At 36.9% G+C, this 25,616-nt stretch overlaps 1 protein-coding gene across 1 annotated transcript; it reads left to right on the top strand.

Moving 5' to 3' along the window:
- Window positions 1–3,328: 3,328 nt before the first annotated feature.
- Window positions 3,329–4,944, top strand: LOC103701912 (uncharacterized). Its single transcript, XM_008784130.4, has one exon. It carries the CDS (start codon window positions 3,764–3,766, stop codon window positions 4,877–4,879), a length of 1,116 nt encoding a protein of 371 aa, XP_008782352.2. The 5' UTR covers window positions 3,329–3,763; the 3' UTR covers window positions 4,880–4,944.
- Window positions 4,945–25,616: the final 20,672 nt, after the last annotated feature.

Here is a 25,616-nt window from a genome sequence, read left to right as displayed (position 1 = left end):
AGTTGCAGTCGTACTTATCTGAGATATATGCTATTTGTATAAAGACAAGATAGAGTGGCGGTCCGAGAACCATTCACACAGGATGAGAGCCCCAGCATCAAAAATCAGTATATCTTTCTTCCTCTCCAAATATAAGAGTTGCAGAGGAGGAGATTAAAAAAAAAAAAGAAAAATAGAGCTCTGTTCGACTTGGAGTAGGAGACGGACTCCTCCTCCATCCTAATTTTCTACAGGAGCTAAAAAAATCTAGCTTCCAATAGCTATTTAGAGACTTCCACATACCCTTCACCTCATTAGCGACGGATTTTACTGATCACCATGCTAAACCATCATTGGTTCTTTCTCTTTCTCCTCTAGACTTCCACTGCTAATATTGTATAATTCTTGATTGAACATATTGATTATGCTTGATTGATTTTGATTTCATATGATTCTATGCATCTTACGATTTAGAATACTAAACGTACTTTTGAGAAAAGGAGTGTTGATTTAAGATAGATTTTGACTCACAACCAGATTATATTTTGATACCCTGCTAGTGGAGATGTGCGTTGGTATTTTGATACCCTGTCAGAAGAATTGTCCATTGGCACTTTGATATCTTACCGAGTTGTACAATATTGGCACTTCGATACTCTGCTAGTGGAATTTGTACATTAGCACTTTGATATCCTGGCATTGGAGATTATGCGGTGGCACTTTCATGTGGTCATAGTTTCTGATTGTTGAGATGAATTTAATGGTTTAAAAGAATTTAGATTTATGAACGAAATTTGATTTTGAGAAAGATTGAATTTGGCATGCGTAATATTTTGATAATGTTGCATACTGAGATTTAATTTTGAATTATGAATTTCGTATGCTTATTTTCTAGAAATAATTATTTCATTTGTTGCTTGATTAATTTGGTTAAAGTGTTCATTGCTTGCTGGACTGTCTAGCTTATTATTTCATAACTTACTGTGATTTGAGAACTAGGATGGCACAGGGTTATGTTTGGAAGAGTGACTAGAGGCTGAATTTGATATCTTTGATTTAGATCAGAATTTGACTAGAGTTTGATGTAAGACTCTTTAAATATTATTGGTCTAGTGAGACATTAAAATTTGACTCTAGTTATTTAAATTAAAAATTGAACATTGGTTATTTAAATTTATTCCATTTTTTGCTTTACGATATCATATTGAGATGCCTTGCATGCTCGTAGAGAGAGTTTTCTATGAGTGTAAGGCAGTTACCGCAACTCCTGGCTCGCGATTTTGGGTTGGAGGTATGAAAATTAATATGGTATCAGAGCATAAGTGGATAAATTATATCATATAGAATTAGACATAAGACGACTATAGGTGGGTAGAAACAGAAACATTGGGATATAAATCTATTATGACTACAAAATATATTATTTGAAGAATTGAGACAATCTAATCTAGAATTTCTAAATAAAAGAAAAAAAATTGTACATTATCTATTTGATACTTTTGGGTCTTTTTATTGAAAGACATTTAGTGAATCCAGAGAATATTGGTGGCTTAAATCAAAGTTGCGTAACGAAAGGATGGTGAATTGAATTATTTTGAAACTACTCAAATACAATAACTTTGATTTAAGAAGTATTATGACTTGACTTGAAAGAAGCATCCTTTACTCTTCAAAGACTCAGGTAGAAAAATTTTGAGAATGAAATTGTTTTTAAGGGGGAAAAATCCAACACCCAACCCAACTAGTAAGGAACTGGGTATAATCCACTTGACTGGCCTAGATATAAGAGTTGGAGTAGGAGAAGAAAAAAAAAAGAATAGAGACTTGTTCGACTTGGAGTAGGAGCTGCACTCCTCCTCCATTTCGGTTTTGTATAGAAGCTAAGAAACCTAGCCTCCAACGGCTTTGTAAAGACCCCCACGTCACCTTCGCCTCATTCCTGATAGATTTTTTTGATCACTACCGCTAGATCACCGTTGGTTCCTTCTCCTTCTCTTGATTTCTAATGACCTTGGCTCATAATGCTCGCTAAAGATTTCAATTGAGCGCTAGCCGGAGTCATAGGTTCTAAGAGAGATTGTTGAAATTATTTGGACCTATTGTTTTGTTTCGCCTACAAGATAAGTAATGTAAACCTTTTTCTAGATCTAAAGACAAAATATAATATTTTCTGAATCGATTTTTTTTGATTGATGAACTTGATGCATAGTATTTTATTATTATATATGCCATTTCTAGAAAATTGTATGATTCTCGATCGAACGTATTAATTTATGTTCGATTGATTTTGATGTTGTATGATTTTATATATCCTATGGTTTTAAATACTGAGCATGCATTTGAGAATAAGAGTTTTGATTTGAAATGGATTGGACATGCAGTCAGACAATATTTTGATATCCTGCCAGTAGGGGTTGTACCTTGATATTTGAATACCCTGCCAGTGGAGATTGTATGTTGGCACTTCGATACTTTGCTAGTGGGGATTATACGTTCGTATTTTGATACCTTGCTATTGGAGGTTATGTGGTGGCATTTTATTATTAGAGGTTATGTGGTGGCACTTTGATGTGATCATAGTTCATGGCTGTCGAGATAAATTTGATGATTTGAAAAAAATGGATTTATGGACGAAATTTGATTTTGAGAAAGAATGAATTTGGTATGCATAATATTTTGATAATGGTGCGTATTTAGATTTATTTTTTGAATTAATGAATTCCATATATTTATTTTTTATAAATACTTATTTAATTTATTATTTGATTGAACTGGTTAAAGTGTTTAATGTTTGCTGGGTTGTTTAGCTTATTATTCCATATCTTACTATTTTCACAGATTTGAGAACTAAGATGGAATAGGATTATAGTCAGAAGAGTGACTAGAGACCGAATTTTATATATTTAATTTAGATCACGATTTGAGTAGAGTTTGATATAAAACTTTTTAAATATTATTGATTTTATGAGATATTAAAATTTGATTCTAGTTATTTCAATAAAATTTGAACGATGGTTATTTAAATTTATTTCTCTGTTTGCTTTATGATATCATGTTGAAATGCCTTACATACTCATGTAAAAGTTTTTTGTTCGGCGGTTGACGCGACTCCTGACTCATGATGTTGGGTTAGGAGCATGATACCATCCCTCTAAGCAGAACTGTGACATGTATTTGTTGAAACAATACCATAACATGCATTCATACATATCTGTAATGCTTGTATGTATGTATGTATGTATGTATGTATGTATGTATCCACGTCACAGGCCACTTAAACATCCGAAGCCCACTCAGATGTCACTCTCTAAAAGCCAGTAACAGGTAGGAAGAAAAGCTCCTTGTCCCTCTATTTAATAACTCTCAAAAGAAAAGAAAAGAAAAGAAAAACGAACTCCATGTCCTTGATAAAAACCAGCTATATATCAGTCTTCCGCCATTTCCCCCGTCCCCAGAACCCCTCCCAAGCCATCCCTCCCCTACCCTTTGTCTTTCCCTCTATCCCTACCACCTCTCTCAGTCCATTTCTCTTGCGAGTTCGCTCTGATTACATATATATTTTCAAAACCAGAAAGGACCCTCGATCGAGATCTAATAAAAGTCGATTGAGCTGAACAACTCGATCGCACTATCTCTTCTGTCCTTCACCGCCCAAGCTCAGGAGCTCCTTTCTAACTCCCTCCTCTCCTTCCACGTACGGTGCATGGTCCGCCACTTACCCATAGATCTCCACCACCGCCGCCTATAACTCCTACCTTGCCTACAGTACCACCCCTCCACCAAGATGTTACCGTTTCCTAATCCCCCAAACCTCATGGAAAGGTCAGTTTCTGGGCAACTGGAGCTAAACCCTCCTCCACCTGAACCGGACCATCCCACCTCTTTCTTCCCGTTCTCAATCCCCAACTCGAACTCCGACAGCCTTCAGGATCTCCTCTCCGCCCACCTCATCCTTCCCTTCGCTGCTTCCATGGCCACCACCCCACAGCCGCCCCCTCCCGATCCATCTATCAACATTAATTCCATGGCCACCATCGCACCACCAACGAAGAGCAGAAGAGTGGTGAGAAAAGACAGGCACAGCAAGATAGTCACTGCGACGGGGCCGAGGGACCGAAGGATGAGACTCTCCCTCGGGGTGGCCCGCCAATTCTTTGACCTCCAGGACATGCTTGGCTTTGACAAGGCCAGCAAGACGGTCCAATGGCTCCTGACCATGTCCAAAGCAGCCATTAAGGACCTCGCCGCCGCCTCCCGACGCCGAGCCCGTGCCTTCAGCAATGAAAGCCCCAAGAATGACTCATCCACGTCCGAGTGCGAGGATGTCTCCACTGTCTCCGACCACAAGGGCAAGTCTTCACAGATGGCAGCTACTTCCGGCGAAGCAAAGAGGGGCAGGGCGAAAAGAGCTGCTGTTAGACCCTTGAGGAAAGCAGCATTCAGTCCGAGAACATCTAGAGAAACTAGGGCCAAGGCAAGGGCTAGGGCAAGGGAGAGGACACGAGAGAAGAAACGGATGAGCAGCGCAATGCTGAAGGATGGTGAAAAAACGAACCACTGGGCATCCTCCTCGCTCCCTTTTGACAATATTGAGGAGGAATCCGGTTGTCACGACCTGAAGTCATCGCTAGACTTGGTGGCAGAAGTGGAAGAGAGATGCTCTTCCACGCCAAATCAGTGCGACAATTATGTCGAGGAGCAAGCCCAAGAGGTCCGGTTGGCGGCTGGATCAGTCCCAATTTCTATCTTGGACGACTATGGCCACAGCATCGTGGGCATCAACGACACGGTTGGCATCTTCCAAGAGCAATGGGATATGGAAAAAGTCCTGCTGCAGGATGATGTACAGTTCCACTCCAGGCCATGGGAGGCCTTCAACAGCAGTAGTCCCATTGCCTGACCTCGCAGCTTTGGTTTATCCTTATGAAATTCTTCCTTCCTGCTTTGAGCTTTCCATCTTGATCTGTGTGTAATGTTTGGTTTTCTTGATGCTTTGTGAACATTGCTACTTGCGTCTTCTAGCTTTCTCTACTTTAAGAGATCAAACACTTCTTGTTGCTTTAACCGGCCCACTGTTTCTACCATATGTTACTTGTTGAGTTTCACTTGTTTTTCTCTGGCCGTTGAACTGAAACCACCGCATCAAATGATTTGAAAGGGGAGAGACGAGCTAGAAATTGAGTTAAAAGTTTAATATATTTTATATAAGCATTCATGGTAGGTGCCTACAATGTAATGATTATTGAGATAATATTTTCATTATTTTCTTTTTGAGATGTTCAATCAGTGTTCTAGCAAACTTTTTGCTGATGGAGATTGTCACGATTGTAGATCAACTATAGCGGCTTAAATCTGTAGTTTCAAAACTGAGAAGAACCAGTGTAGATGTCCATGGCTTTTCATAATTAGAAGTTGAAAATTGTGTTCCATGGCTTTTCATAATTAGATTTTTTGAAAGACCTTTTGTATTTGAGATCCTCTCTCTTTAGAACAATTATTTTAAATATTTTTGGCATGAATTATGGGCTCCAACTACAGAATGAGAACTTTTATTAGAGGGTTGAAAACCCCAACACTATCTCTTCAAGTTTTGAAATTTCCATTTTCATGTTTAGGGCTACATTTAACTTTCAAGCACATGCCGGCACCTATTTTTAGCAAATAATTGCATTTTTTTTAATCAATTCAAGCACCAATCATTCAACATTTTAGCTACAAAAAATCGAAGTGATCATCATGAAGTCACTGATACATCGAAGCAGTGTTTATGAAAAGAAAGTTTCAACTAGTGTTTTTCATCTTTTTGACATGACTACGCTTACGATAAACAACCATCAGGATAGGGGCAATCACCATGTTTGTAAATGCATGTCATGCACACAAGCCCAAACACTTGGTTTAGATAATGATACTGCTGTTTATATATATATATATATTGGTACAACAGCCGCTCACATTCGACGAGTGCGAATGTGGCCAACTGTTTTTATGTGTTTGATGGCTTCTCTTGCACTAGCCTATTAAATATTTTGGATAAGAAATTTATCAAATATCTGGGCCAATAATACGTCTGTGTATGTATATGGATGTGAATCTTATACCCAAATATTGTTCCAAAATTTGTAATAAAAAGTTTAACCAAGCTGAGTACATTCTTGTTTGCAATACTGCAAAGAAAATTGATATGTGGTGAAATCTGCAGGAACATAATGGACAGGTTATCTTAGCTATGGAAATTAGTTGTGAAGAATGTCTAAAGAGCGTTCATCAAAATAGAATGTCTAAAGAGTAAGCATCTTTAAACTTCAAAGCAGTCATCCTTCCGTTCATAATACACAACTGAATAAATTTGCATAATTTATATACAATGAGTTTTCAGAAAGATGTTACCTAAGCCCAGTAAAATTAATATCTTAAATATAATAGCATTATAAATCTTCAGGTAACCTCGAAAAATAGTAAATTATTTATGCTCGATAATATTCTTCACAATTTGCTTCACTTTATAAATGCAATTCTTTGAAAATTACATTCACTATTTATTTCAAGATGACATTTTCTTCATCTTCAATTTTGACTTGTGCTGTATCCATGTGATCTAATTCTGATATCCCTATTTATGAAACATTTATCAGAGTCTTTGAGTAGATTCCTTTTGTCATTGCCAGATAAGTTGTAGTCTTACCAAAAATACACTAGATAGAAATAACTTCATTTAGATGAACCTGAGTATATATATCTTGCACAATGGTTCAGCAGATTAGTTGCAGAAGACCATTGCTCTTGCACAATGGAGATGCCAACGATCAGTTGCAGAAGACAATTGCTGTTTAACTTGATTTCTGTACACAAGTTCTGGAAATTTTAAGAAAAAAGTGACAATTATATGACATACTTGTCCATTCTATTAAGTGGTCGAGTATATATAGTGCAAGAATCTTTTTTGATGGTATATATGTATAGTGCAAGAATCATACAAATATGTAATCATTTTCTTTCTCCTTAAACATCTTTGCTGCTCTAAGAGAACTATGTTGATCTGTTTCCAATATCTCGTACCATTTTTCAGTCCAAACATAATTATCATAGACATTTTTTATTCTCCTAATTATAGTTAATCTCTACAATTTGACTTGTTCAACTTCTTCAGGATTGTAAGTTTGTAATGCCAAAATAAACTGAAACAACTTAATTAATGATATATAATGTTAAGAGATCCATTTAATACTCTGAAGCTCCAATTTTGGAGTGAATTTGGGTGTTGATTGTGTGCCCGCTGTTGTGCTTAGGAGAGGCTTGCTGTAAGTGCTGGTTTGTGTCGCTGTATGGTGTATGTACACTGTGTGCTTAGTTTCTACATTTCTGACCTTTCCTCTTAAATTCTCTATGTCACAACCTCAGGAGTTAAAATTAAAGCCAACAGCAAGGTAGTTGACAAAGCAATAGAGTACTGAAAGTTTAAATTATAACACTGGGAATAACTATATGAATCAGAAGTTACAAGCAAAAAATCTTTGATTGGATAAAAAATTTATGAATAAAGTGAATGTATAAATGTTATCTGCACAATAGCATAAATAAAGGGAGTGGCTGGGAGGCAAAAGAGCTCTGTAATTTTTTGCAACCTAGTGCTATAAACAATAATCTCTTATAGTGGTTATTGTTTGCATCCATTTTTTTTCCTGCTTCAATTGCTATAGCAGCTGCAAAAAACACTTTATTTATTTGCCATCATATAGGGACACAGCATGTTTCAGTGCTTATCTCTAATCGCAAATACACCAACTCAACATGGCTATTCAGTTAGTTCTTGTCCAAGGCAACAATTCTGGTTGAAAAATCTATCACTTTGGAATAAGCATACGAAAGGCCTCAGCTGAATAATTAGATTAAAAGACAGTCAAAATTCACATTTAAAATAAGATCAAAAGGATGCTCCTAGACATCCAAGAAGGACTCACCATACCTTGTGGGTTGCACAGCCTCTGCTAGACACTCCTAACCTCCAAAAATACCCAAGGAAAGACCTAATGAAAGGTTTGGCACTACAACTTGGGTTCTACCTCTCAAACCACAGGATGAGTATTTACAATGAGTGGAACAGCTAGTTTGTATCGCAAGTAGCCAAATAGGTAATTTCTCTTGTGCATTTTTCCATTCAGAAAGGGCATTTTCTTTGCCAATTTAAGTTGATTCAATTCTGATCTCACTTTAACCTAAAAACTTCTTGACATATAAACGTTTTAGTAAAGTACTTCATATAACCGCCTCTGCAGTTTAACATCCGGGAGTCAACCTTCTTATGAATGATTTTGCATAGGGAAGCACATTCAAAGCCTGCATTGAAATCTGAAAGAAAGGATCAACCAGTCCTGTAACTGAAGTCATAGCTGAATCGAAGTTCCTTTGGGAACAACTTGCCATGAAAAGCCTTAAAGCCGGCAACAAAATTTTGCTTTTACATATCCAAGAAATGCGGCAAAAACCACTAATTAATATCATTGATCCAAAGCAACTCTCATATTACCGTTTTCACTCCAGATAAGTAGCCCACCTCGAGTAAATGACTGTCAGCTTGGAAATAATAGCAGTAATAAATGTCAGTGGAGTCCCATCTTGCTCTTTAAGAAAATCAATTGCATCTGAGGATCAGAACCACAGCAGGATGCAAAAAAAATAGATTTTCAATTTTTAAGGCTGCTAGGACGAGAAATTGTAATGTAAAAGCTCTTTAAAGTTGAAAACATGCCAGGGATGGTAGAAGTATAGAGGTGGTAAACCAACCGAATGCCAGGAAAAGATTTTCTTCACTTTTCACCTAATAAAAATTTGTGGGAGATTAACATTTTTTAAACATCTAGTCATCACATGCTGATTGTGTTATAATGTTTAATTCATAGGAAAAGCCCAAATCAGAGTTCTTAAATACATACCTGTCAAAGTTGACACCATAATTTCCAACGAGGAGAAGAGCTGTCACATTCACAGGGTAAAACAAGAAAGTGTAGCTATTGTCGGGCCAACATGCGAGTGCAGACACAAGTATCCAAACAAAGTTGCTCTTAATTGAAGGATAATTGCCGAGCCATATATTGGATACAATCTACTATCTCTAAATTATTTACTGTCAAAAAATTATATGATTTAGGTATCCTTATTCCATGCATCGCCCGTATGTCTTCTGATAAAAAAATATCTTACATAATATAAACAATACATTTTTTTTAATTACTGAATGCATTTTCTAGGAATTCTAAATTATATAATTTTTGAATATAAGCAATTTAACGATCGTAGATCATATCTAAGAGTTTGGATCATCGGTGATGGATTCTTGATCATCCGATCAAGACCAACATTATTTGAATTGTTGTGTGAACACCCACATATTAGCTCTACTTTGTTTATGTATACAAAGTAATGAAGAAGAAAAAAAGAAGAGGAGGAGAAAGTAGAAGACATTTATCTAAGAGATTCCTTGAGTCATTATGACCATACAAATGGATAGAATCTATTAATTTAGTGTTAAAGTGATTAATAGTAACCAATGTTTTTCCATCCAATAAGAGAGAGAAAGAGAGAGTTCACTATACAAGAAATTTATGAACTATATAGACATGGCTGCATGCCTGCCCTAGATCCCAAAGCAAGAGCATTCTGGTGATTTCCCACGCTTCTTTTTTTTCTGAAAAAAAAAACTAGAGAAAAGCCTTCTCAAAAACCTCCACAAACCCCCACACATGCATGTCACAAAGCTTATGCTTTTGCCAAGATGCCTAAAGACAGCAACTTCTCCATCTCATGCAGAAGAGGAAATAGAGAAGTTTCTAATGGAACCGTGAATGATGTATAAAAAAAGTTATTTTTGGGAGATATTAAGATATTCTCTCTTGGTTATTTTCAAGATTTTCACCTATGGTTCAACTTTGAACTGCAGAGGGTTCCAACTCGAATAAAAGTGAATTGAATTCCCAGAATGACTTATGTGGTTTGGTATCCATAGTCAGAGATGACAAAGAAGGGATCAAGACTATAAAAATTGTTGAAATCCTAATACAATCTCTTAAAATCCCATAACTTTTTTTAGCAAAAAAAAAAAAAAATAATCCACCACCAGTCAAAATCCCAAATAAATGAAGATTTCCACAAAACCCTAATGGTTCACACACATATACAGCTAAAAAAAAGGTCACACTTCTGAAAGTCGAATCTCAGCATCTTCATTATGACAGATTCTCTAAACTTGTGATAACATACCTATGTTTATGTCCTTGCACAAAACACCGGATTTCTTGGAAGAGAAAAATGCCCCAAACTTGCAATAACATATGTTTACGTGCTTCATCCTTGCAGGATAACCTTGAGTTTCTTGTAAGAGAAATAGTGCCCTGATTGTTGTAACCAATGTTTACCTTCTTTCACTGATGCTGAATTTACTACTTCTTAAGTATTTTCATAGTTGTCATATATTTAAGCCACCAAACTTGACAAAGCTAGTATGAAATTTCTACTAAAAATTACTAATAATTTTTGTAAAAATTGACAAGCACATTGATAATCGATATCATTTTATAAGAGAGCACATGAAGGACAAGAAGATCGAGCTTGTACATGTCAAATCTCAAGATCAAGTGGTGGATATATTTACCAAGCCTCTCAGAGTCGACACCTTTCAAAGATTAAAATTTAAGCTTGGAATAATTGATGGAAGAGAAAAATCAAGTTTAAAAGGGGGTATTGGATAATAACTTAAGGCGATGTGGCATCCAAATAGCATCCTAGTTAAAGAGTCAAAGTCAAGTCAAGGTCAAGAAGGTGAAAAGTCAATAATCACAAGAGTTATCATGAGTTATAGAAGGCTAAGAGTCATAAGTTGTAGAATGTGAAGAGTCATGAGTTATAGGAGATTTAAAAGTTATGGGTCATGCATATATCAAGCGTCATAAGTTACAAATATTAAGGGTCAAAAATTATAAGTTATATGTAGAAATTTCTAGAGTCATATGAAGTCTATATAAAGGGTTGTAAGCATCCAAACTTTGTTATATGAAGAGTCACATGAGTTGAATGAAAATTATCATTCTTCCGAACTTTGTTCTTGAGTGCTTCTACCACCTTCTTCTTGAGTGTTTTTCCTCATTTTCTAACAGTTATCCCCATCTTGAAAAGCATAGAAAGCCAATAATCTACCCAGACCTTCCTAAAACAGGTACTTTTATCCTCTTTATTGATGATTGGACAAGAATGATGTGGGTGTTCTTTATACAAGAAAGATCAGAAGTTTTTCACATCTTCAAAAAATTCAAAAACTATATTGAAAGACAATTTGGCCACAAAATCAAGAAGCTAGGATGCGACAGATGTAAAGAATATTACTTTAATGAGTTTGACAAGTGCTAAGTAGATGAACACATGGAACATCAATTGACTATCGGATATGCTTCTAAACAAAATGGAGTGTTTGCAAGGAAAAATAAAACAATCATGGAGATTGCAAGGTCAATGCTGAAGCAAAAGGAACTTCCAAACACATTTTGGCAGAAGCAGTATACACTACAGTATACCGCCTAAATAGATATCCTACAAAAATAATGCAAATTGAATCATGGAGTGCAAGAAATCTTTTTGCAAAACATCTTCGGGTTACTAGTTACATCTGTTATATCCACATTCCAGACAAGAAAAGAAGCAAACTAGATGACAAGACAAAAAGAAAGGGCTATGCTCATGGACATCCAAGAAGCAAGACCCAGTGGTGCAGTTGTCAGCTGAAGCAGAATATGTAATAGCAGCAAGCTCAACATCTCATGCAATATGAAGATCCTTGAAGACATGGGAGAGTTATAAAAAGAGTGTATTGAGATATTCTGCGGCAACAAATTGGCAATTGCAAAGTCAAAGAATCCTATGTTTCACAATAGGATGAAACACATTGTGATCAAGTATTACTTTCTGTGAGAAACAATTACAAACTAGGAGATTAAGCTGAAATAATACAAGATAAAAGAGCAGCTCAAAGATGTCTTGTAACGACACAAGATTTCATCCAAAAAGGCTGCCATAAAGTATTATTTGGATTCCAGTTCCTTGTATAAGTATCCAAATTTTTTTTGATGCATAAACAACAGAGGGCTAAAACACATGCCTGCATGGGTTCTCTTATACTCCTCTCATTTAAGCCTTGACATTCTTGATAGGCTAGGGGCATACTCCTCTCATTTAATCTAATAACAAACACCACTATGATCAACCTATGCTCAACCCCAAGGCAACTTGTGTTGTAGTCTCCTAGACCATGGGTTTGGTTCATTCTAATGCCATTTGTAATAATCTAGGATTGAAAGGTATTATTTGGATTCTTTAATCTATAAAGCATCTAAGATTCTCCTAGCATACAACCAACATAAGGTTAGATACATACTCGCATTGGACCTCGTAAACTCCTCCAATTTAAGTCCTAGCGCCCTTGCAAAGCTAGGGCATACTCTTCGATTTAAGCCAAGGCATCCTCTCATAGCTCGGAATTGAAATCCAATCAATTCAATCACAAGCATCACGATCCTATGGTCAGCCCAAAAGGTTACTTGTTGTAGTATTCCTTAATTTACATAGGCTATAGGCAGGTCTACTCTAATACCATTTATAATGATCTTGGTCCTCACCTTAAAAGACTATCCAAAAAGCATTTTTTAGATTTCTTAACCCTATATAAATATCTAAAAAAATTTCAATGCATAACTAATGTGAGACTAAATACATACCCTCATGGGGTCTCACAAATCTTTACAAAAGCACCACAATTAAATGTTGAGATTTTACAGATTATGAAGGAAATATCCAAAAAGTGTAGTATGGAGGAGTGTTGGGATATACACTTTTTGGAAGCCCCTAGAATTATATAAGGAAAGAGTAAAAATGAAACAAAAATCTAGAATTAGTACCATGATAAGTCGGCAACTAATTAACTTGATATACATAAAAATCAAAAATTTCTAGAAATTGTAATATTATTTTATTGTAAAAATCTATGTCAGGCAGTGCTTTAAGGCAGCAATGAACGCTTATAAATAGGTATATGATGTTGCTTTTTCTATGCATGCAAACTACTCATCTATTCTAATAAATATCATTCCTTTTTTCACTTGCCCATTGCACGTTTCATTCAACCATTCATGAACCAATCCATATAGTGCACCGGAATATACTTAAACTATTTCACATTACCTAAATATCACCATCCAAAATCAATTATCGAAACACCCTCCTAAAACTAGTCCATCAAAAAATGAACTTAGCAAGTCATGAACTTCCTTCCCAAGTCACCAAGATAGTTGGAGTTTTAATCTATCGTTTCCATAGTTGCCATATACATCTCCTGAAGATTTTTTTCTCAGTAGTTCTTTCTCTGGGTACTTGTCAATAGTTCTCTAGTGCATGATCTCTTCTTGCAACCCAATGTCTCTTCCTAAGATTTATAACATATTATATCAATATAATTATTGGCAGTATCTTCATCTCAACCCCATATCAAGCCACATATCAAGAATCCATAATTCTAAAATTTTTGAATTTTGAATTTCAAATAGCATATATTTAGGATTGATCCTAGAGGTACAGTTATTATTTCTTTCATTTTTGTATCATTCTAGTTGTAATCTCTTGTATATTTTCAACTATAAATATACGTGATGACCATCTTATAAGGTAGGTAGAAAAAGTTCTCCACAATATTTTCTTTCCCATATATTCTTATTTTCTTTCATGGTATTAGAGCCTTCAACCTTTGCTATCTCTATAGCATCTTCCTCCAACTCCATGCTTACAATTCGCACTGTTCTTTCTCTTGTAGTTTCAAAAGATTGGCCCATTCGGTAATTGGATGTCAAAAATGCATTCCTCCATGGACATCTCATTGAGAATGTTTATATGAAACAAACTCCTGCTTTTACTGACCCAAACTATTCCACTTATGTTTGCAAGCTATAACGTTCTCTTTATGGTCTTAAACAGGTACCATATGCTTGGTTTTAGTTTTTGAGCTCTCACTTACATATTCTTGGCTTTTATGGGTCTAAGGATGATGTCTCACTTTTTATCAAGCGCACCAAAGAATACATGACACTTTTTCTAGTTTATGTTAATGATATTATTCTTAGTGGCATTTTTACTGATCTATTAGATGATCTTATTGCTTTTTTACAAACTAAATTCACTATGAACGATGTAGACCCTCTTTACTACTTCTTGGGCATTGAAGCTAAGACTGCTACTTTGTACTTCATCTAACCCAATCAAAGTATATTTCTGATCTTCTTCTCAAAACCAATATGAATGATTCTAAGCCTGTCTCGACACTACTAGGTTCTAACTTTCTCATTTTGATAGTTTGCCACTTTTTGATCTAACTTAATATCAGACTGTGGTGGGTGCGCGTCAGTACCTTACTCTTACACATTATGACATTGCCTTTGCAGTCAACCAAGTATATCAGTTCATGAATAGGCCCACTTTCATGCACTGGCTTGCAGTCAAGCATATTCTTCGCTACTTGAACTATACTATCGACTATGGTGTTTCTTTAACTAAAGGCCCATCCTCTTCTCTTTATGCCGATTCCGACGCCAATTGGGCTAGTGATCCTGATGACCGGCATTTTGTAAGCGGCTTCAATATATTTTTTGATTATAATCTCATATTCTGGAGTGCTAAAAAATAACGCACTGTGGCATGCTCAAGTATCGAATCCGAATACAAAGGGCTTGCCAATGCTGCTGCTGAATTAATTTGGATTCAATCTTTACTACAAAAATTCAGTATCTCACTTTTTCAAGCTCCTATATTTTGGTGTGATAATTTATCTGTCATATATCTTACTGCCAATCCCATTTTCATGCTCGAGTCAAGTATATTAAAATTGATTTTCATCGTCGTCAGCTTCACGTCCAATTCATCTCCTCTAACTACCAACTCGCTGATATATTCACTAAAGGACTTGCCTCTCAATGCTTTTAATAATTGCGCTCCAAGCACTCAGTGGTACCCACTTTAGCTTGAGGAGGGGTATTGGCAGCATCTTTATCTCAGCACTATATCAAGCCACATTTTTTACAATAATGATTGCAATCATAACTCTAATAACAGCATAAAACTACTATCTTTTCTGACATATTGAGCTTTTGGCATGCACAATATGTGCTCCCCATTCACTTAGACCCCCCATTGTACAACTCTGTCTCTAGCAGTATCTTATTACTCAAATGAACTAGCTTGCAGTGCCACATGTACATTTGTGCTATCTACATTGACAGCACTAGAGGATGTGACCACTGCACTCCCTATAACCATGACAACGATCAACTAAAAGAAATTTCTTATCATCCTCTTGGTTCGTCAAAACAACGGAACCTCTTTTTTACCTTCATAACTCAACCTCTTGCCGTACATCAATCAAAGTTCTCATCATTCCATTAAAAATCCTTGTTTATACCATTCCCACCCAGATTTAGAGAGTTTTAGCGGGTTCTTAGCCATCAACCAGTCCCACTTTCACAAGTGGTATTGGAGGCAAATAACAGTCTAATAGGGTCCATGTGAAGTCATGCCAAAATTAGAGCTGAAGAAGGTTCAGGAGCCCAAAAGGAGGTCCAAAAAACGATGCCCAAGTGCATAAGAGGACATGGCTTGGACGCCATATCATATTGATATTGTCAAAGACAACTTTTCTGGTGCTAGTAAATGAGAATACACTGCAAACAAAGTAGGCTTCTCAAGATCAACACCAATGTTAGCAGCCAAAAGAAAGCTTTCATCATTCTTTTATGAAAAAGCTTCGCAAAGGTTTTCCTTCAATAAACTAGGCATCAAAAGAATCCATTCAATTACGCAATAGAATGCCTTTCCAACGCATGTAAAGAAAGAAAAGAAAAGAAAAACTCTTTCTGAAACATCAAGAAACACTTTAATTAAAGTACAAATGATGATGGTGATGATATAGCCACCTTATTGAAGGTTCTCTTGCTGGAAATTAATGAGAGTTGTTCACTGAAAAATATGACTATTTTGAGTGCTATTTCCTGTCTTACAAAATAAAGAAAGATTCTCTTAAGCTAGAAGTCCTTTAATACTAGAAAGGGTCTTTCTTATCTCCTTTTGTTTTCTCAAGCTGCTTCAACTCCAACCAATCCAACTAGTAGCGAGGTCCTTAAAACCTGTAAGATACAACTTGTACTCATCCCTTAATACACAGTCAATTATTCATGAATTTCTTGCCAACTAGCCTCAATACTCGCATCCCTCTCCAATTGGGTGAGTTCCAGGGTTTAAACACTGGCAGCGGCATCCACCATATATCTTCAAAAGTATTTAGTGAATTTCTGTGTCTTTTGTGGTGATGTCGGGCAGGTATACATTGTGATAAATGCTACAACATGTTGGAAAACTTGGTGGGAGCCCTTGCTTCTTCAATCAAAACCTAAAGAAGAGTGGCAATGAAAGTCAGAGGTTGATAGGCACACAAAGGCATAATATATTCAAGTATCAATACCTTGACTAATAAACCTTAAAATTCCTTGCATGTTCGCATTAAACTTATTTAATTTGGTCTTACTCTATTTTATTTTCAAAAAAAATTTGCTGCACTTTTCGGCCCTTGCTAGAAAATAGCCCTACCTGCAACTGCCAATATAATATAAGTTTAGATTAAGCCAAAGTAAGGTCATTATGTATCTAACTCCATTAAAAGTGATCAACCAAGCTGCAATATGCGGAATCCATTTGGCCATCTATTTTGGGATGACGAGAACTAAATTCGAGGGTTGTGTTATATCTCCTCTAAAATGTTTGCTAAAAATTGTTATTGAACTTACCAGAGCAACTACGGATTACTATCTTAGAATTGCCATCTAATTCAAGAATTATATTGAAAATTATTAGTCATGAAGGGCACATTACTCCACTGCTTCAGGTGCTCAATTCATTACTCTGTTTCAGCTACAGTTGATACACCTGATACGCTACTGATACATCATTACAATTGCTGACATGGGCTGCTGCAAGGTGCTGGAGCCAAGCTGGAGCTGATGCGGACAAGAAGAAAGCCAACTAACAACTGAATTCTGTTAGTTGGTTAGGATAACTGAATTTAGTTGGTAGGTTTCTATCATCTATGTACAGTAGCCGGGCCCTGTTTATAAATAGATAACCAATGCATGTAATGTTTAACTTTTGGAGAAATGAAAGAAGAGTTCCTCCATTCATCATCTTCCTTCTTGTATTCAGAAATCCTCCTTCTTGATATACCTTCTTTCTCCTTCTATCTTCCCTGTTTGGGAGTTCATTTTTGATATGGTATCAGAGCAAGTTTCAATGGCTAACGCTGCAGCTGACTCTTTTCACTCATCTTCTTCTCCAAGCTTATCAGATGATCAATCAAACCCGTACTTCTTGCACCATGGAGACAATCCAGGTACCATTTTTGTCTCACAAACACTCACCGGGGAAAATTACTCAAGCTGGTGCAGATCAATGAAAATGGCTTTAAGTAATAAAATAGCATTTGTTGATGGATCACTTCCCAGACCAGACCCATCCAATCCATTACTCTCGGTATGGATTCGATGTAATAACATGGTCACTTCATGGATCCTCAACTCAATCTCAAAGGAGCTAGCTGATAGTGTTTTATACATCAATTCGGCTAGAGAAATCTGGAATGATCTACAGGAAAGGTTCTCATAGGGCAATGGACCCAGAATCTTTCAAATTCAAAAATCCATTGCTTCTTCATCCCAAGATCAATCCAGTGTTAGCGCATACTTCACCAAACTTGAGGGTCTTTGGGAGGAGCTATGGAATTATAGACCAAATCCCATCTGTTTTTGTGGAGCAATGAAACAGTTAATAAAGTATCAAAACCAAGAATGCACGATGCAATTCCTAATGGGATTAAATAATAGTTACTCATAAATTCGGGGTCAGATTCTCTTGATAGACCCTCCTCCCTCCATTAACAAGGTATTCTCACTTGTACTACAAGAAGAAAAGCAAAGAGAGATCACATCTCCTGTTAATCCAAACATGAATACAACAACATTTTTTAGCAGAACAAATTATGACAACGATCTATCGATTCCTGCCAAATATGGAGTTGGAGCAAATCAATTTCAAAGGAGGGAACGACCTGTGTGCAGTCATTGTGGGGCGACTGGACACACAAAAGGAAGATGCTACAAGTTACATAGATATCCTCGAGGGTATAAATCAAAGAACAAAGGATCTCAAATCACTGTGAATCAAGCGTCATCTCAGACTGGATCAAAGCAGTTCACTGATGCTCCACAACTTTCTTTCAAAGTAGAACAATGTCAGCAATTACTAGCACTGATCAGCCCTTCATCTTCATCAGATGCTGGTCATAGTAACAGTTCCACAACTTCCCAAAATCGTGGATTTGCTTCACCTGTCTCATCATCTAATGCCTCTAAAGTAGAAACTTCAAGGCTCAATATAGCAGGTACATCCCCTCATTTTTTAGCTTTTGCTTCCGTTACATATACTGAACAATGGATAACGACACTGGTGCAACGGATCATATGGTACATTCAACTTCTATGCTAACAGCAATTACCTCTATAGTTTCCACATTTGTTAAGCTTCCAAATGGAGTCTCCGTTCCTGTAACACATACAGGAATTGTGAAGATTTCAAAGCACATCACTCTCACCAACGTTTTGGTTATTCCTTCATTTTCTTTCAACTTGATTTCAGCCAGCTCTTTACTTAAACAGACGCCATGCTGTTTAATCCTCCCATTTGATTACTTGTTCATTCAGGACCTATGCACCTGGACAACGATTGGTTTGGCTAAGGAGAAGGGTGGCTTGTACTACATAGTTCAAGATCATGAGTCAAACAAAAGTAAAGCTTGTAAACCATCTGTCCATGCAGTTTCTGCCCAATTGTGGCATTGCCGACTAGGACATCCATCTTTGTCTAGAATGCAGCTTTTGCATGGTTCCATCCCTGATGTAGCAAGCTTCAAATTACAACATTGTACTGTTTGTCCATTGGCTAAACAACATAGGCTATCCTTTCCTGTTTCATTCAATAAAACCAGGTTCCCTTTTGAACTTGTTCACTGTGACGTGTGGGGGCCTTTTGTAATTCCATCATATGACGGCTCTTGTTACTTCTTGACCATAGTTGATGATTTTAGTAGGTCGACTTGGGTCTTCTTAATGAACTCAAAGTCACAAACACAGTTCCTCATACAATCATTTTTTAACCTTGTAAAGAATCAATTCGGTACCAATATCAAAGCTGTACGCACTGATAATGGTACAGAATTTAACCTTCAACAATTTTTTGCTACAAAAGGAGTTATACACCAACACTCATGCGTCGAAACTCCCCAGCAAAATGCGTCAAATCTTCCCGTGCTGAACCTGCTGTTTTTCTTGGCTATCCTTACGGAATGAAAGGTTATAAAGTGTACAATTTGCAATCCAAGTCCATTTCTATCTCTTGGAACGTTGTCTTCCATGAGCATATTTCCCCATTCAAGCAACTTCCTTCCTTAACTTCCGAATATACAGATTACCATTGTGTAATTCTGAATGCTGTCTCTGATGTGTACTCCTCTTCAGATTCCAGTTACACACTCCTACTTCATCCATTCCATCTAATTGCAATTCCCCTCTTCAATATCTTTCAGAACCTTCTCCACATTCAATAGAACCTCCCTTATATTCACAACCTATATCTGAGCCAACTGTTCAGCCTGTTAGAAGGTCAACTAGGAACAAAAGATGACCTCTTTATCTTGAACAATATCATTGTCAACTAGCCACCAATCCCTCTGCTCCCCAATCAAAATCCATGGTGACTGGTACTGAGTGTGATATCGCCCTCTTCCTTGACTACAGTAAGCTCTCTCTATCTCATAAATCCTTCACTTTAGCTGTTAGCAATGAAGTTGAACCCACCTCATACAAACAAGCTATTCAGTGTCCTGAATGGAGGGAAGCAATGGTAAAAGAGATAGCTACTCTTGAAGAGAATAATACTTGGACTGTTACGGATCTACCATTCGGCAAGGAAGCCATTGATTGCAAATGGTGCTACAAAATAAAATTCAATTCTGATGGCACTGTGGAACGTAGGAAAGCTCGTTTAGTTGCTAAGGGATACACTCAACGAGAAGGCTTCGATTACTTTGAAACGTTTTCACCAGTGGCAAAGTTGGCATCCATCAGAATTTTACTTGTAGTAGCAGCTGTAAACAAATGGCACATCCATCAGCTAGATGTGAATAATGCCTTTCTTCATAGTGATCTAAATGAAGAGATCTACATGAAGATTCCTCCCGATTTTGCTGGTAAGGAGGAGTCCAAGGTCTGCGGATTAAATAAGTCCCTCTATGGTCTGAAACAAGCCTCCAGGTAATGGTTTTTCAAACTATCTCAATTTCTGTTGGACACTGGGTTCATAGAGTCTAAGGCAGATTATCCCCTCTTTACAAAGCAATCTGATTCATCATTCATAGCTCTCTTGGTAAACGTTGACGATATCATATTGGCTAGTAATGATCTTGCTGCAATTGAAGATTTGAAGACTGCTATAGATTGAAGATTCAAAATCAAAGACTTGGGCAAGCTCAAGTATTTTTTGGGAATTGAAGTTGCAAGATCAAGTGAAGGTATTTTCTTATGTCAACGTAAATTCACACTTGACATACTTTCAGAAACTGGTTTTCTTGGTGCCAAACCAGGTAAAACTCCCATTGAGCAGAATTTAAATTTGGTTAGATTCAAACTCACCTCTTGCTGATCCTAGTGTTTAGGACGCCTTATTGGAAAGCTTTTGTATCTTACCATCACAAGGCTTAATCTCTCTTATTGTTTACAAGTCCTCAGCCAGTTTATGGACAAACCACAACAGCCCCATCTTGATGCTGCTCACCGGGTGCTGAGGTACCTCACTGGCCAAGGTTTATTTTTTCCGTCATCCTCTCAACTGAATATCAAAGCATATTCAGATTCTGATTGGGCTGGATGCCCAAAAACAAGACGGTCTCTCACGGGATATTGTGTGTTCCTTGGTGACTCATTAATCTCGTGAAAGTCTAAAAAACAACCAACTATCTCGAGGTCCTCAGCAGAGGCAGAATACCGGGCAATGGCAGCTACATGTTGTGAAGTAACTTGGGTTAAATACATTTTGGCTGATCTCCAAGTTCTGCACCATCAACCAGCTCTACTTTTTGTGATAATCAATAATCAAGCAGCTTTGGCTATAGCTGCTAACCCTGTATACTATGAGAGGACAAAGCACATTGAACTGGACTGCCACCTAATTCGAGAGAAGATTCAATCCGGACTCATTCACACTTTGCATGTTCGTTCCCAATTTCAGTTGGCAGACATTCTTACCAAGTCTCTCAGCTCCGCTCAGTTCTATTCCCTTCTATCCAAGATGAGCATTCATAATATTTACTGCTCCTCTTGAGGGGAGTATTGAAAACCATTAGTCATGAAGGGCACATTACTCCACTGCTCCAGGTGCTAAGTTCATTACTCTGTTTCAGCTACAGTTGATATACCTGATACGCCATTGATACATCATTACAATTGCTGACGTGGGCTGCAGCAAGGAGCTGGAGCCAAGCTGGAGCTGATGTGGACAAGAAGGAAGCCAACTAACAACTGAATTCTGTTAGTTGGTTAGGATAACTGAATTTAATTGGTAGGTTTCCATCATCTGTGTACAGTAGCCGGGCCCTATTTATAAATAGAGAACCAATGCATGTAATGTTTAACTTTTGGAGAAATGAAAGAAGAGTTCCTCCGCTCATCATCTTTCTTCTTCTATTCAGAAATCCTTCTTCTTGATATACCTTCTTTCTCCTTCTATCTTCCCTGTTTGGGAGTTCATTTTTGATAAATTACCTAAAAGAAATGGATGACCCCACAAAATACTTGCATGGCACCACCATGTGCTTGATGGCACTGCAAGATCAAGTACACTATGGAAGCAAGTTTTTGTGATAAAGAAGGGTTGTGGATGTAGGACTTGTGGTGCCTACAGACGAGGAATTAATATTCTAAGTACAGTGCTCAGGTACCAGCAGAACTCTTCAAGTCCTCAGCTTGGAGCAGATAAGATGATTGAAATCTGATATTTTTATTAGTCTAATATGCTCAAAATAAAAAGACGCACGCTAAGAAGAAAATTGGAAGAAAAATTTTAAGATAACTAACAGCTTTGCCATGCTACTGAAGGTCTTCATCAACATCTGAAATCAACCAAGATTTTCGAAGATTATTCCTGACTACATGGAATCTATCAGTTCATTACTGAATGTTGCTCGGATACAACTAGGGCCATTTCTGAATTTATCAAAAACATGAAAAATCTGCCATGCAGAAGGAAACATTAAATGTCCACTTAAGAGAAGAAATTTCATCTGATTTGAGTACAACAGCGAAGGATTCCTCTTTAAAGTTTTCATTCTGTCTGACATGAGTACAATAAAAGGGTAAAAACAGTGTAGGGTTCCTCTTTAAACCCTCGGGACTAGTTCATATAAAATTATTATTGCTTAGGTCTTCTATGACTCAATAATAATCAGAAACATAAATGAATATACTTTTTCCACGCCTAATAGGACTTGTTAGTTGATCAATATTAATTTAAAAGAGAAAGAATAATAGATTCAAAGTAGCATAAATTTGTTATTGGGTCGAACTAGCCATGAAATGGCAGAACCATATTCATCAGCAAGTTTGCTAATAACTTTTGACACGGCAACTCTTACAACCATTTTGGCTATATCTTCCTCATTCAGACTCCCATTCATATGATTTAAGATGTGTTGGAAAGCTCTAAATCATACTCGATACGACTGAAATATTCTCAAAACAAAATTCTTTACATTTTTCATTAAAGCTTCAAGATGCTATTAGGTGCGACACATTCTCTTATAATTAACACTGAAAAACCTAAGCTCACCAAGTATAACCACATGTTCTGCCACCAATAACAAGGTCGATCGCCTTAATATGTTCCAACCCCCAGGCACGGTCCTTCAACTTATTTTTTTTACATATCTCTTGATGCTGCCGCAACTTTTCTTTGAGCTTCAACAGCTCTTTTTGGCTTTTCTAGTCTCCTCAGGGCCTCTTAATTTTGACAAACTTTAACACAAGGCGGATCATACTATCATGTCATAGGAATGAATCACGAGATAGGCATCTCCACATTCCACATCAAAAGCATCCAACATTTTGCTGCAAGATAGAACCCGTCATTTTAAAAAATATAGATTGCAACCATCGTGATTAAGTGTTTGCGCTTTCAAACATAAGTTACGTTGAAGACAAGCCTAGGTTTGCATCCTCTGAAGGGACTTTTCAGCACAAGCTGAAAATTTGTAATAACAAGCTCTTTTTGCACACTTCTGGTAGAATGACAAGACCTACTTCATTTGACCAACATCATGATGCATGCAAGAGCCATAAAAGTTTTATTATCGAAGAGAAGGATGTTGTCTCCTCCAAAATTTACCATCAGATTCCCCACCATGTGCCTTTTTCACATATTAATAAACATTCTTGGAGAGAACTTTCCTCATTGAACCAAAGATTCTTCAAACCAATTTGCCTTTAATTTATATATTGATCTTAGAAACCTAATCACTCATTGATACATTTTTCGTTCCTTTCATTTCTTCTTGGCTGCTCGGACTATAGTAGGTATCAGGTTTGATGCTTTAGGTACTAACTCTATGGCTTTGAACCAAAATGGTTTCAGTTCCAACCAACCTAGAGTCTGATAAACAAAATCATGTGACCCAAACAAACCGGGCTGTCAAATGTCACATTTCTTATGCTTTTGATAAAATTTTTGTTCTTTATAAGCTTGGATGCATAGGTGGAGATACTTCATATGCTCTTTTGAGTCCTCCTCATCAATTACATTATTGTCACGACTAGTCATCCATCATAAGTGACATCTCTTATTCAAAGTACACTTTTAATAAACATATATATGGAGTTCAATTAAGATTTAGTGATATCTATTTTTGAGGTCAATCTAAGAAAAGGTCATAGTATTATGGAGTTGGTCAAGTATATCATTGAGCTAAGCCATATGCAATCAATATTTGATATTTATGTTAACAATTGTCATTGCAAAGGATAAGGACTCCTCTAATGTTTTGTATCTTAAAGAGTTGGCTAAGACAACTCTTATCGTAAGAACTCAAATATACTAACTACCATGATAGAATATCTTAGAAGAGGGGCTGAGATGAGATTTCACAACTCTAATTTTCTTTCTCGTGATATCAGAGCCCCGCTGGCGGCCGTCGTCTTTCTCTACGCCGAGATATTATCTCCTAAGAGTCGAGTAGGATCACCATTCTCATTTCCTCACTGAAAACCACTTCCATTTCTTATTTGTCTTTTCCAAACTCTGGCTGCCCGAACCCACTCCTTTTCCCATTGAAGCTCACTTCATCCTTCTTTCTCTAAACACCAGCCATCCAATCTACTCTTTAGAGCTAATCCACCCATATCTCCTTCCCATCGCTCAGCTCCACATTTACTTCATCTACATCCCCTATATAAGCCTCTCCTCCTTTGGATGTCATTCCTACTGTAAAGTTCTCGAGTGGAGAAAGAGAGATGAAGAAAATCCAAGTAGAACGACTTTGGAGAAAAAAATAGAGCAGCTGAAAAGGAGGCTGCTAAACTTTCTTATATCTTCTTCTTGCTTTCTTCTTACATAGTAATTATATCTACAAATGATCTGTAACTGAATGAATAGTAGATCAAATAACTGATTAACTGATTAACTGACTAACAGACTAACTAACAACTGAATTCAGTTTAGCTTCAGTTAAGCTTCAACTATTTCAATTGTAACTGTAATACAAGGTAATGTGTCTAAATGTTAACAACACTCCTCAAGATGGAGTGTGTAAATTGTGAACACCTATCTTTCCAAGTACAGTGTGAAATCTAGTAGCTCCAATTGTTTTAGTCAGTAAATCAGCAAGTTGTCTGGTGCTGGACACATGTAGGGTTCGAACCATCCCTGATTGAATTTTATCTCTTACAATATGACAATCTATTTCTATGTGTTTAGTTCTCTTATGAAATACTGGATTAGCTGCAATGTGTAAAGCTGCCTTATTGTCACAAAATAAGAGAGCTTCTTTCAAATGTGGAACATTCAAATCGCCAAGAAGACTTCTTAACCAAGTGAGTTCACAACAAGTTGAAGCTATGGAACGATACTCTGCCTCTGCCAAAGACCTTGACACAGTATGTTGTTTATTTAATTTCCATGACGCAAGTGAGTTTTCAAAAAGATGCAGAAATCTGTAACTGAACGTCGAGTATCGGAGCATGCTGCCCAATCTGCATCACAAAAAGCTTTTAGCTGCAATTCAGAAGCGGAAGAGAAGAATAATCCTTGTCCTGGTGTGGCCTTGAGATATCTTAGAACATGATAAGCACCATCTAGATGAGGTTGCTTTGGAGAATCCAAAAATTGACTCAGAACTTGTACAGAATATGTCAAATCAGGCCTGGTTATGGTGAGGTAAAGTAATCGTCCTACATGTCTTCTATAAA

This window comes from Phoenix dactylifera, chromosome 12, assembly GCF_051530095.1.
Source record: "Phoenix dactylifera cultivar Ajwa chromosome 12, Ajwa_hap1_PhDact_Kaust_v1.1, whole genome shotgun sequence".
Classification (NCBI taxonomy): domain Eukaryota; kingdom Viridiplantae; phylum Streptophyta; class Magnoliopsida; order Arecales; family Arecaceae; genus Phoenix; species Phoenix dactylifera.
This window is presented reverse-complemented; position numbering and strand designations above follow the sequence as displayed.